Source organism: Athene cunicularia, assembly GCF_003259725.1.
Source record: "Athene cunicularia isolate RWA chromosome Z unlocalized genomic scaffold, athCun1 chrZ_part3, whole genome shotgun sequence".
In the NCBI taxonomy this organism is placed as follows: Eukaryota; Metazoa; Chordata; class Aves; order Strigiformes; family Strigidae; genus Athene; species Athene cunicularia.
Genome location: NW_020799144.1, coordinates 7,058,915 through 7,072,741, shown reverse-complemented (window position 1 = coordinate 7,072,741; position 13,827 = coordinate 7,058,915). Strand labels below are relative to the sequence as shown.

Below are 13,827 nucleotides of genomic sequence, written 5' to 3'. Positions count from 1 at the left end.
AACACCAAACCAAACGCACGAGAAGTGCTCAGCAGCACACAATGTATGCTGTAACAAAAGGCGTCCTTACGAACACCAAACCAAAAGCAAACGTATGTTCAAAGTAATAATTACTTGACATACACCATCCCGCATAAGTAACCCTTATGTCTTACGGACAGCTTTCCAAATGACCGGTCCCAAAATAAAATTAAAGAATACCTGTGCCGTTTTGAATAGATGGAGTCCTTGTCTGCTCCTGCAATGATCCGAGTGAGGCGAGGAGTCCCTCCGGGAAATCCCGGGGGTACCCAAGGGAGTCCTGTTCTCAGCGGGTCTTGCAGCCGGGCAGAGGAGGCTGTCCCATCTGGGTCGCCAGATTGAAACAAAGAAAATCACTCTTTCGTGGCAGCAGATATTCTTTATTGCGGCGCCGGGCGCATGGGGGATCTCTCCGCCTAGCATGCGCGCCTCAGCCTTTGTTCTTTCGGTTTATATGCTACTTATACATACATATTCATAGATTGTTGCGAAACGCCTATACATATGTATAACCTTTCCCCGCTTCGTATGTAAATGAAGTCTCCTCCTTTTTACACTTGCGCAGAGCTTGATGAGGGTGGGCGTTGAGGGTCTTTGGGGAAGAACCTTCATCTTCTTCATCATCATCATGCTTGTCCGCTGGTTGACCTCCTTGCTGCGATTCTGCGCAGTGTTATCTTGGCTCAGGTTCTCTTATTTGGCAATAAGTGCAGCTGTTGATTTTTACGGTTAGCACGGGATATGGGGGAGTGGGGAGTTTGTGCAAGCTAAGGCTTTTGTGGTTAGTACAAAGAAGCATATATGATTGTACTTAAAGTGGTATAAAACTAGAAAAATACAAGGTTTCTTTTCTAAACAAATACAAGGTTTCTTTTTCAAAAAAAAATACAAGGTTTCTTTTTCTGAATCACTACTAAGCAGTTTACTGCTAGTCACTGTATTAATTCACCATTATATAACTGCGAGTAATAATTGTAATTCTGTTGCTTAGTATTTGTATGATGCATAGTTATATTGCTATAAAGAAATATTAATGAGTGATACACATCCATTAAGTTGCAGTTCTATACCCTATCCTGCACTTAAGGTACAAATCCCTCTCTCCCCCCTCTCTCTCCCCCATTTTTTTCCTTTTTTTTTTCTTTTCCTCTGAACCTACCATTTTACCTCCACTACACTTCCTTTTCTTTGCCCAGAGTCCTCTCAAGTCCAGCCCCTAATTACTTTCCCCTATTTGGTCCCAATTCTGTTAACATCAGTACCAAAATCTGGTATTTCCAACACTGTTACCTAGCCAATTTTAGTCCAATACCATGTTACTGACTTGTACCGGTATGCATACAAAGACAGCCTGTCACAAGTTTCCCTTATGGCCCTACAATTACATTGGTTAAATTTCATTTACATCATGGACTTTCTGGATAGAATTTTCTTACTTTACGCTTGACTCTCCTACCTAATTGTAATTAAGAACAAGTATTCTCTTACCTTATGCATACTTGAGCAACAATATATCCTGTTCTGCACTCGCACTATATCTCTGTCCTTGTATAGTTTTCATCTTGCTCCTTGAGTGATGCTCTAAATTAGGATCAACTAATTTAGAGACCTGGTGTTCCAGCAGGACCTCTTGATCCCAACTAGCCTATAAAATCACATTTTCCTTTGTAAAATTGAAGGAGAGAAAAAAAAAGCCTTCATAGATACATGAGGCGGTGAAAAGTTAATAGCTTAGGTAGCTGAACTAGTATCTTTAAAAGCTAATTTAGAATCTATAAAAATTGATTGAATCAGTTCACTTCTCAAAATTATTGATTAGGGGAGGTAATTTGTATTGCTTATAGTCACTTAATGGTTTGAAAAGTTTTCTGTGAAAGAAACACCAAGAGGCTAAAAAAACCCCACAAGCCCAGTTGCTTTGGATAAAAATCAACTGTCCATGGTCTGTAGTTAATCATTCTGAAAGAAGAATACTGAATGCTTTGTGTAGCCTTCTTCCATAGGAAATTCAGCCCAAGGTGCATGTGCTAGCAGAAATTAGGAAGCTATTCATGTTGAACCTTAATTTCAACATTTTTCATGATATTGGAAGATCTTAACTAGACCATATTCTGTTTATCTTTTAGACAAATGAAGTGTTGAAAACATCACAAAGCAAGATGTTTGCAGCTTTAAAGTATCACTCAACAGACTATTTATATGAGGTATAGTTTTATTATTTCTCTTAATATTCTGAAAGAAATATGGCAGTAACTGAAGAAAAGATTGAGCGCACATTATAAAAAGATACAGAAAATAATTTTCTTAAGAATTCTGTTTCAGTGAGATTGTTGTACTGCACTTGCTGGGATAACATAGTGAAGTAGTTAAAGTTTTTTTTAATAAAAATTTAAAGTACAATTTTGCCAAAACTGAAGAGCATCAATTATTTTTTTAGTGTCTGTTGCACTTAAAATTATGTTTTATAGCCAGTTTCCTGCTTAGAGCTTTCTTTGGAGAGTGCACTGTGCCTCCTAATGCATAAAATAATTCAATTAATTACCTTCTTGGAGAACAAATCCAATTTTCTAGCTACTTGAATATGTATTAGGATAATGATACACAATCCTCTATTCCCTACTGGTGGTAAGAAGAGTTTTTATAATGTTTTAGATTAAATTGATGGGGAGCAAGTGGTTTTTCACACCTTCAATGAGTGGATCAGTTAAGATATAGAAACCTTATGAAGTCTTGTTTTCCCTCCTATCTACATCTATGTGATGTTACCAACTGCTTATCAATGAAGCATACTGTATTACTTAACTGAGTTTTTATTTATTTACATTTTCAAAGAAAAGCTATGAGACAAAAAAATTCTCCATCAGAGTGGTGCTTTGCCAAGAGGGGACATTGCTAGTGTGTGTGCAGAAGAAGGAGTTGACAGACATGTTTCTTCAAGATGCCTTTAAGAGTTCAGGGAGATTGCAAGTACACACACAAGTGCTGCTGGCACATAGCTGGAGAAATGCAGCCTGGGAAGTGGTCCAGCAATGGTACTTACGGGTAACCTGAGATACACTTTGTGAAACACATTGCCCACATCCCTTGAACTGCAAGAATTGTTCCATGTAGTACCTGTGTATATGCCTAGTGTTTTCTTAGATTGTAGCAGCCAGAACTTTTTTCTGTTGTAACTCCAACAGCATGCAATCTGTCATTAAATATTTGTACAAAAACCTTCTTACAGTAGTTCCATTCAGTTTGATCTTCAGATGTTTCTGTGTTATCTGTGAATAAAAAATAGGTGTGTTATCAAAACTTGTTGTGGACTATCATGCAAAAGAGAAAGAATTAAAACTCATGGCTCTTCTTGCCTGAATTTTGAGGAGTAGGGTGGTGCTGACATCAGGACACATGAAAAGTGATTAAACAGAAGTGTTTACTGACCTGCTGAGTGACTGCTCTGGAACGGTGTGAATGTTTCTCTGTAATACTACCAGAAGGGGTTAATGGATGTGATCACACAATTTAAAGGTGTTACAGACCTGACTCTGCAAGGGACTTGCTGTGCTAAAACTGCAGCTTATTGTTCCACTCTTGTGCCTTCTACCCTCCTACTAGAAAGTACATGGTAATTAAATCAACTTTTCAGGCATCTGATATATCAAGTGCACTTCTCGAATGCTCCAATTCTTAGGAAATGCTGGAATTCAGTGAGCATATCAGACTCTGATTCCTGCACGCATCTGACTCAAATGGATGTGGAATCCTGCTCTTAATGTACTTGTTATGCATTTTTATCAACCTCAGATAGAGTTTATCCAACTGCCCAGTATAAATATATCTTTGAAGAAAGAAGACCTTTCAGTCATTAAAGACAAAAGAATTGGATTCCTCATGCTGCTGAGAGTTGTAGCTGTGATTAAAAAGTCATCTTAGAAGTTTAACTTTCTATCATCTTATAAACTGACAATATATACAGGGTGTATAGAACTATAAAAATGCACATTGTGTCTTTCAGTTAGAAGATAAATTGGCAGAGAACTTTACCTTTCCTTGAGAAACGGGTAAATATGCATTGATTAAATGCCATAGGCATTAATAATCGCCTTGAAAAACACTTTTATATGCTTGAGAAAGGCAAGAAAGGTTGTGTATTAGCAGACTTTGTAAAGTGAACTATTTCAGTTTAACTTGTGCACTTAGAAGAAATTCTTTTAAAACGTTCTGTAAAATGCACAATTTTCCTGTTTTAAGGCAATTATCTGTGATGAAAGCCCTGGGATGTATTTGTTCCACTTTACAAGCATCAGTGATTGTAAACAATTTTAGCTATTAAGCTACAGGCAGCTTCAGTAAAACTACACCCTGGTATTTAAAATTTCTTTCTGGTCTCTGTGACATTGTTGCTTATCTTTAATTGTTCAGTGGTTTCTACTTAAAACTCCAGCAGGTTATTCTTTTGTAACCTAAGAGTACTTTGAGAGCTGTTATGTCACAGTCTTTACATCTTGTTTTAATGAAGGAAAAGGTTATCATCAGCTCTTTCTCTTCCTGTGATCTCTACCAGGAACTTCACTAGCTGTACTTTATTTTATGATGAATACAGTTGTTTTAGCAGGAACTTCAACACAGATTACTTAAACTGATGCATGGCTGGTAACATGTAGAAGATCTAGGTGTAATTGCCTGTAATTGTCTGCTTTTGCCTTCTTTGTTCAGAATTTGTAAAGGAGAAGATAATTCAGGAAATATCATGCTTTGACAGGCAAGAAGCAATGTGTTGGATCAGTATGATGTTCATTAATTTTTTACAAGAGACTTCTAAAGAAAAGATGCTATGATGGCAGTAGGTTTTGCCTGTTTTGTTAAAATTAACTGTCATTTACAAAATTGTAACTATCCCACAAAGGATTACACTGAAATGGAAAAAGGATTGGTAATGGTGACCTTTCGCAGAAGTGACAGTTTTTTTTTTTTTTTTTTTTTTTTTAATTTCCTCTCCACCTATGCAGGAAGGTTTGAAAAGTGCACCAACAGCACTGTGTTCTGGTAGCAATCCAAGTCAGTGAACTGTTTCTAGTTTGTCACTTGCAATGTCTAACAGTACAAACTGTGACTGGCTTGACAACGTATACTGAAATGGGTGGACATTTCTAGGACCTGAAGCAACAGAGCTGAAGTCAGGCAGTGGACTTAGAACTCCTGATTAGTTTCTAATCTCATTTATTATGTTCTCCCCCATTTCTATAGCTAGTTGCCTTTTTCAGTATGCATTTTACACCCCACAATTTTTGAGGACAACTTCTTTCTAACCTATAAACTTGTTAACTTCAAACTCTTGAGTAAGAATCATTTGTCTCTGCTTCCTAAATTCACTGTGTATTCTGTGGTTCTGTGCTATTTATACAGTACTGCACGTGGGCTTTTGTGACTGTTAATTGAAGGTGGTCTTCAGTGAAATGTTACTGAAGTTGCCACGTTAAGCAATTCCATTGATTACTACCATGCTACCCTGTTGGTTTTACTGAAGATAAAAGGATATATAAAAGGCTTTCTTTAGCTCATAATGACACATGAAGGCTGAGAAGCTTTAGAATATTATGAGTGTCTGAAACATCAATAGTAGGAATTATTTTAAATTGCTTCTGGTCAGCTTACACACTTGCAGTTCGAGACCAATGCAAGTGTTAAGATAAGCACTTGCAATTGCACACACGAAATTTATGTTAAGTGTAGCTAGGCATATGTACATATGCAGAAGTGTAGATTAAAAGTTAAATATCATCAGGTAAATGTTAATATCTTAGTTTGGAATGTGTTAGTTTTACCAAAAAATAAAGCTTAAATATAAAATATGTTTTTGTAGGAAACACTTGAAAACAGTGGGATTCTCTGACAAGGTAGTGCACAAAAAGAAAAATAATTGAACTGTGTCTTCAATAATTTTATCCTATGCTTTTTTTTTGTGCAGAGCGTGGCAAAGCAGAAGTTTTCCATCTGGAGATTATCACTTTGCTTTCCTCCCTGTTTACATCAAGATGAAAAGTATCATCTCACTGGACTCTTTGCTGATGATAAGTACAGGAAGCCATGGACTAGAAGTAGGTTATATAGTCCTTAAATTTTAGTTTAGATTTACTGTGGATTAAAGGAAAAGCTTGTGTTTGTGCATATTAGGCTAAATCTGGTTAAAAAAAAATATTTCCGGAAGTAGCAGTATGTCAGTTCATATAGCTCTTGAAGATAGAACATGTTGATTGCTTAAGTGGAAACAAATGAGTGATAGATACTTGTATATGCCACCATAAATGAGGGTGCTACTTAATTAGTTTGTAGAAATCTCTGGAAAACTTCCTGTCTGGACATGTGGTTATGGAAGAAAAGCAATGATCAGAGGTAAATAAAATTCTGAATCTGATTAGTTGGGAGAGGTTTGAAAGATGATGCTGAGGTTTTAAGATGGGGAAAAAACTGGGGGGTTCCAAGCATAGAGGTAAACATATATATAAAAGTATTTGCATCTTTCTGGTGTATTTGTATTTACTTTTGCTAATGGAAACTGAAAGCATTGTTTCTTCTGTACATCTTGTGTAAAGTTTGATTAGCCTCTGCAATGGTTAGATCAATACGTACAAATAAAAATATTTTCTGTGTGATTCTTTTTCTCTCTTTTTGTCTAAGTTACTTCAACACAGAACATGATCACTATTTCGGTATTGGATCAATGGAAGAAAAGTCTATCTGTGGAGGATTTCCTGGAAAAGTCAGTAATCTTAAAAACATATATGATTCCTTTGATATCATTCAGGTACTTTGTGATCAGAAGCTAATGATGATAACACAATATGGAAACGTTTTCTGACAGTTGCAAGTGTACAATGCACTGGAGCTATAAACTGTAGCACATAGCTTAAAGATGGCTTTTTATGGAGTCCTCTGCTTCTTTTATCTAATTTTTGTAACGGTTGTGTAATCTATTTGTGGCATTGGAGAAATTATCTGAAATCTGTGCATGAACATGAATATAAACCATGAGGACATTTCCCCCCCTCTCCCCAAGACAGTTATCTCTCATAACTGTAGATGAAGCTATTCAAAGAAGAGTATTTATAAATCTTTGAGAAGGTATAAAAGGCAGCTGTAAGTCAAACTTGTATTAATGCATATGAAGACAGATGTATTTATTTTTAAATTATTTTTATAAAGTAAAAATGTATCAAATGAACTCTGAAATAGAGTTCATTTTAAAAACAGGTTTGCAACGTGGCCTTTACAGCATACATAAGAAATGAAAATTATGGTTCTGCAAAACCAGTGAATTGTGTGCATTTCTGCTCTCAATCATCAGTGTGAAAGAAATGGATAAATTACATTTGTGCTTTTACTGGCCAGTCTAAAATCTATGTTTCAAATATGCATAAAGAAATGGTTGTGAAGAATATCTGTAGTTGGAGAATTAAGTAATCCTGTATAGAAAATGACAGCACCAGGGTTGCCAGTACCTTACAGTGGCACTCCTCTGTGATTTCACTATGATGCAGTCTTTAATAGCATTGCTACATGCTATCTTTTCAGCAAAACCCTCTGCTCATTCATGGTACAGAAATGATCAAGCTGATAGAGTGAATCAAGGCTGTGCAGAGAATCATGTGGCTGTCTGTGAAAGCTGGCCTCTGTTTCAGCAACGGGGTGGTGTTTTTCCTGTAGAAGTGGTACTGCATGAAAAGGGAGTGCATAGTTGTTCAAAAACATAGTGACTGCAGGAGAAGAAAGCTAGAATAAAAAGCACATAATGGGAAGTTTTCTGGAGAAAAAAAAAGTCTTTACCCTTAATTTGAAAGGACAGTTAACCCTCCTGGTGCTCTTCTGTGTAATTCTTCAATTATTAGTTAATAATCATAATAGACTCTACAGAGATTGTGTTTTTCTAGTGTTATGTAGTTCCTGGAGCTTGGTTAAGGAAGTCAAATGCTGCCTGGGGAACTGATTCTGGTTTTGGCTTTGTCAGAACTCCTGTGTGATTTGGACATCATTTGAACCAACAACTCTGCAGTTAGCCAATGAATGTGCTCCTCTTATTTCTGGCAGACTTGAAGAAGATGAGTGCTCATAACTGAAGTTGATGGGAGAATACTAATGCTTTAACATGGAAAAATGCCAAATACTTTGAAATTCAGACTAGGAATTTGATGTCTTAGATTGGCACCCAGCATGAGTATCATGGATTTACTCTAGAGAATGTAGATTATGATAATAGCATTTTTATGGGAATCTTGTGAATATTAATGTCTTCATTTTCTGTTTTTCTCACAGTGCTATTAGAAATATCCAAGACAGTGTATTTGTATTCAACTTGGGTTTTGTTAAATGGCCTACAGCCATATGCTCAATAGTGAAGATAATAGCATTGAACAATTTTTATTACTCAGTCAACCAGAAGATTTTGGAAAAAAAAAATAATTATGATCACAGCTTTACCAAACACAGTACACATAACACAGTACCAAACACAGTAGAGCATAGCACAGTGTCAGGTCAAAGTCCAGTTAAAGGTTTTCTAACATTTCAGTGACTTTCTTTGTGATTTTGAACATTATTTTGACAGGAATTTTTAACATAACTTAGCCTTTTCTTTTATGAAAAAGAAAAGAAAAGCGACAAATAACTGGAAAATATTCTCAGGTTTTTGTCCTTTGGATCCCTAGTACTATTCTTTACCTTCTGAACACAATGGTGAGACAAATATTTTCTAAGGCTTTGTAGAAGAATTGAATGGTTTTCCTGTGGTGCTTGCACTCCTCTCTTGGGTTGATGGGAAATGCTCTCTGTGGCCTAACAGCCAGTACCCTCTTGGCATTCCATGTCTCTCTAGGGTTCAGATAACTAACAGTTGAAGTGGCTGACTTTTATTATAGCTGTATAGGCCCCCCTTTTGCTTCTTGTCCTCAGGCTTGCAGTACTAAGTGAAGAAATGTCTGAGTACTTTTAAAAGTTTGGACCTGAAGCCCTAACTCTCCCCTAACATCGTGCCTTCCAACCTCAACCATTTTGTGATTCTATGGTCCTGTGAACTGGAAGCACTTGATTATATTTTCAGGTTTTAATTCAGTCCAGCATCTATCAATGTAACCAGTACACCACTGCATTTTTAATTATTTAAGATTTTATGGCAAAACTATAATTACAAAATGAATTGCATCTGAAATGATTCTGCCTTATAAGGAGCTTGAACTATTGGTTTAGATTAATAATGAAAGCTGCACTGAAGAACAATTGAAATTACATAGTGCATCTTCTGAAAAAAATAAGGCTATTATATGTAATATAATCATTTTTGCACCTTCAGTGATAAATATTGTGAGGATGCCGCAAAACCCATGTGAAAATGTCACCGAAGATGTCTAGACTAATAACAGTAACAGAAAAATAAATTACTGAAGAAGTTGGTTTAAAGACATAGTGTGGTTTAGATATAAACAGTGAGCAATTCAAGAGTCAGTCAGATGCCATCTCAAAGGATATTAAATGACAAGAATGAAAAAGTTTATTAGACCAAACAGCATTTACTTTTACCTGTTGTTTTAGCACTTAAGTTAGTCATAACATCTAGATAAATCTGAGGAAATCAGTGCAGGTATTAAAACTCCAGTTACAGAAAAATATGGGATTATTTCACTTAATATGTTTTAAAATTAAGTGGGTTTAGTCTGTGTACCAGTGAAAAATAAATTGGAGACAAGGAAATAAGGAGCAAGGAGTTAAACTTAGGAGGAAAGGATGTATTTGTGCTTCTGGTTCTTCAAGTGCATTCTGTTTAAGGTAACTAGAAAGAATCTAACTAACTTGGATATTTTAGGATATTAGTTTCCCTGGGAGTAGACTAAGGAGTATTAATACACATCTTTCATCAAAAGTCATTATCAGTGTTACTGGTGGGGAACATAATACACTGCCATATATTTACAAAGCAAGAAACACACACGGTAGAGAGATAGGAGTGAGCAGTAAATACAGTAGGTTGTTCATTTTGGATATTTAAAATTGGACCTATGGTAAATGTTTTTCAGTAGATTTAGTGTTAGTAAAGAACAGGGGGTGAATAGCATGACAAGTAAATTTATTTCTAATAGTTGAAAGATTACAGGAAATAAGCAAGATGTTATAATCTTTTCAAAAATGGTTAGAAATACACTCTGCTGTTGTCATTTGAACTAACGATAGGCATTCTTTCTGGAGTACAGTGTTCACTGCTCAGTATGGCTCACTGGAAACCTATAGTCCTGGAGTGGTAGAAAAAAAGTATAACTGCCTAGTTAAAAGATTCTAGGCTTACTTATGGCTTGACATAATAATTATTAAAGTGTGTCTTGAATGTGCTGGTATGTAATATGGTTATAACTGAGTTTAGTATCTTTGGATTGTTTATCATAAGATTTAATACATTGTGTTTTAAGACTCTACTCAGAAGATTACTTTAGTCTGTTTTACCAGTAGGCACAAGTTTTTACTACTAAATATGGGCTTTGTGTAGATTTTTCTGTTTTTCTGTGTGTCTAAAAATCTAGGTAACTAGATTAAGAGAGGTGATATTTTGACATAAGTTTGTCAGTTTGGGGTGTTTGGGTTTGTGATTTTTTTGCTGAAAGTTCTTCATGTAAGCCAGTGGGGAGTGTAAGTGTGAATGACTGATCATAGAGGTCAGTGAAGTGGACTGACATGTTATGAAAAACTGGTTCAAAGTGCCAGGGAGCCTAGTATCTCCTTGGAGAGACTGAGAAACAAAAAGAAGACAAGTAACAAGTGGGAGAAAAACACTGAGAAGACACAGGCTGCCTAGGCAGGAGTGAAAAAACACCTGTCAGGAAAGGAGATAAGGAAGAGAGTCTAAAATTCCTAGAAAATGCCAATTAACCTAGTTGACTACACCCCCTTAGTAGCTTTATTACATGCACTTAATTGCCATCCTTATTTTGATGATGGGACTCCACTGCTCACATTTCAAACATACTGCTGAAAGTTTTACTTCGTATTGTGAAGACCTAATTGAAGCTAAATACATTAAATCTAATGTAGTGTGTTCACTGTACAAGTATAGCTATATGGATTGAATATATGTTTCCATACTTAGAGTAGTCTATCATTTAGAATATTTACTGTTTTCTAGAGCAGCCTTACCAAGGGCTTGACTCTGGAAAAGTCTGGCCCATGTAGTCTCAAATCAGCAACTCACATGAGCATGATCTATATATAAAACTATAGGGAAACCCATTGATTTCAGTGAAGTTGACCCACATGTAACTTGGCACAGTGTTCTAAGGTTTGTGGAGTTTCAAAAGCTTATGCCATGTTAAAGTTTGGTCATTAATTATTATAAATGCTGCATAGTTATTGCTTGTGAATTATACTACTTGTAGTTTCAAAATTGTCTTTTGAGCTATACTAAAAAATATTGTAAAATATTTGATTTTTTTTTTTTTAAAATGTGTGGTAGAGATTCCTCACTATTGCTGCCTAAACCTGAAGGTCTGTACTGATATTCAGAGGTGCACTTTTATACTGATTCCATTTATGAGAATTACCTCCAGATGGCTAGCCAATAGCAAGACTGTTTAATGCAAAGGATTATTAAAAAATTGAATAAATCAATAGGATGCACGGTTGAGAAATCAGTTGTCTGAAATTAGAATATTAAGTTCAGTCAGTATAGATGAGCAGAGAATTTGGGATCTTCAGAAATGTCATTAGTCAGCACTCATTAGTCAGAGTCAGTTTCTTGTTCCAGTCAATTTATGTCGATAACATAGCGTTAACATGACCATATTTAAATTAGCAATACAGATATTTTGTCTGGATGCATAATTAGCTCAGGACTGTGATTACCTTTTTTTTTCTTTTTATCTGTAGTCAAATGATTTTGCTATTTATTTGGCAAACAGTTTCTTTTCCTGACAAATAATAGTAGCATTGAGATTAGTATGAAAAGTGGCAGGAAAATGAAGTGGGTTTGTTTCTTCATTTATCCTGTCTTTTCCCTCTTCCAGTTACTTGCAATTTCTGCGTGATTTTTTGGAACACAACTATACATTTTTAACCCATCAGCAAATTTTAGTCATAAATGTTATGACATCAGTAGTTTTGATGCTTTTATTCCAGCCATTATCCTTTTGTTCAATTTGATGCTGGGGGTAAACTTAAAGGCCTTTTTCTTGGGGAAGAAATAAACATGTAATTTGACCATGGAACTAGTTAATAGTGATAACAACTCTGTAATTTCTAATCATCTTCAGTGAATACAGTGATTATCAAAGTTTTTAGAGTATCTTTCTGAGTGCTACTGATTCACTGGGAGTCAGGGAAGTTATGACAGTGCTTTTACAACAGCTTCAGTATCAGATTTTTTTTTCCCTGCTTTTTAGGAAACCTATTGCCTCTGTAGAGTTTCAGATTAGTAATGAATTAACAGAAATTATTCCAAGTTCAAATCCCTGCTCTCAGACTGACATAGAAGGACCTTTACTTGGGAAAAATATTTTAAAGGAAGAATCCACTCAGGACAAATATTTAAAGACTGACTACACCACTGAATTTAAAGAACAATGGCAAGGTAAAGTGTTTTCTAACTGTTTTATGTTTTATTCACTGTTTTCAGTGAATAAAACTTTTATTCACTGTTTTCTAACTTTTTATGGAGTCAGCTTGTTAACTTCCATAATTTTCTGGGCATGATCCACAGACACTGAACACAGCCTTTGCAACTGCAGGTTATAATCATTTAAGAGAGATTTGTTCCCTGGCAAAGCAGAGCTTGTCTTAACAGTTCAGGGTAGATGCAAGCCAAAAGAAATTTCAGGCTGATCAGATATAAGGAAGAAGGTGACAAAAAGTATCACAATAAGTAGATCTTATCAGGCATTGAATAAAATGTTAATGATCCCTTGTACCTCAGTAAAATTAGATTCTTGTGGTATGTTCTTTTACCATGTCAAGGGAGGAGAGAAGTAAGCAGTTTCTGCTTTGTTGCTGGGGTGAAGGCAGTTCAAACTGGGTAGTATTCCTATGTGTTTTCTGAAATTTTATGATTAATAGTGCCCTAATAAATATAATTAATACTGATCACAGAAAAGAAAATGTTGAGAAAGTGATTTAAGTATATTATGATTTATTATTCTGAACTACCGGGTTTATTTTTTCAATACAGTGGGGTTTTTTTTCAGTATCAGTCAATTATATTACTTTAGAAAAGGAAAGTAATGTAATCATTTACTAAGAGCTTTTTTCCACAGTCACACAGAGGAGGCAGGTGGTTCTTGGTACAGTATTGTACAGGATAACATTTACTGGGAACATAGTATCAACAGTGCAGTTAATAATTGAAAGACAGTAATCTTAATTCATATGATTAAGTAATAACCTGATTTTTTTTTCCAAAGTTAGGTGGCATATGGCAAAAGGTTTTAATAATTGATAAAGTTCTCTATACTGTGCTTCCAATGGAGGAGGGTTATATTTGAATTCTGAATAGCTTGTTTTATTAATGCAGGAGTTCTTTTCTACCAGTTTGTATTAAAATTTTTCACAGTTATTTCTGTTAATGTAACCCTGTTCTTCCTTTCAGAGAACAAATTCGATTTCTTCAGTCATTTCACTTTTTAGGGTGTAATAAAAAAAATAAGGCATATAATACTCATCAACAGCTGTAGTATTTAAAGGTTCTTGTTTAAAGCAAAAAAGTTTTAAATAAGGTTGTGAAGTTTAGTGTAATAGCTTATGCACACATTTAAAACGTATCTAGTGAATTATTATTGGACTATAGCAGAGGAAAAC

At 35.4% G+C, this 13,827-nt stretch overlaps 1 protein-coding gene across 1 annotated transcript in view; it reads left to right on the top strand.

Annotated features, from left to right (window-relative positions):
* The first annotated feature begins 2,180 nt into the window (after positions 1 to 2,180).
* SHOC1 (shortage in chiasmata 1) overlaps positions 2,181 to 13,827 on the top strand; it is a 55,908-nt gene continuing 44,261 nt past the window's right edge. The window contains exons 1-4 of the mRNA XM_026866494.1: positions 2,181 to 2,225; positions 5,975 to 6,104; positions 6,685 to 6,766; positions 12,420 to 12,607. Of these exons, the coding sequence (XP_026722295.1) occupies positions 2,181 to 2,225; positions 5,975 to 6,104; positions 6,685 to 6,766; positions 12,420 to 12,607 (445 nt within the window). The remainder of the gene's footprint in view (positions 2,226 to 5,974; positions 6,105 to 6,684; positions 6,767 to 12,419; positions 12,608 to 13,827) is intronic.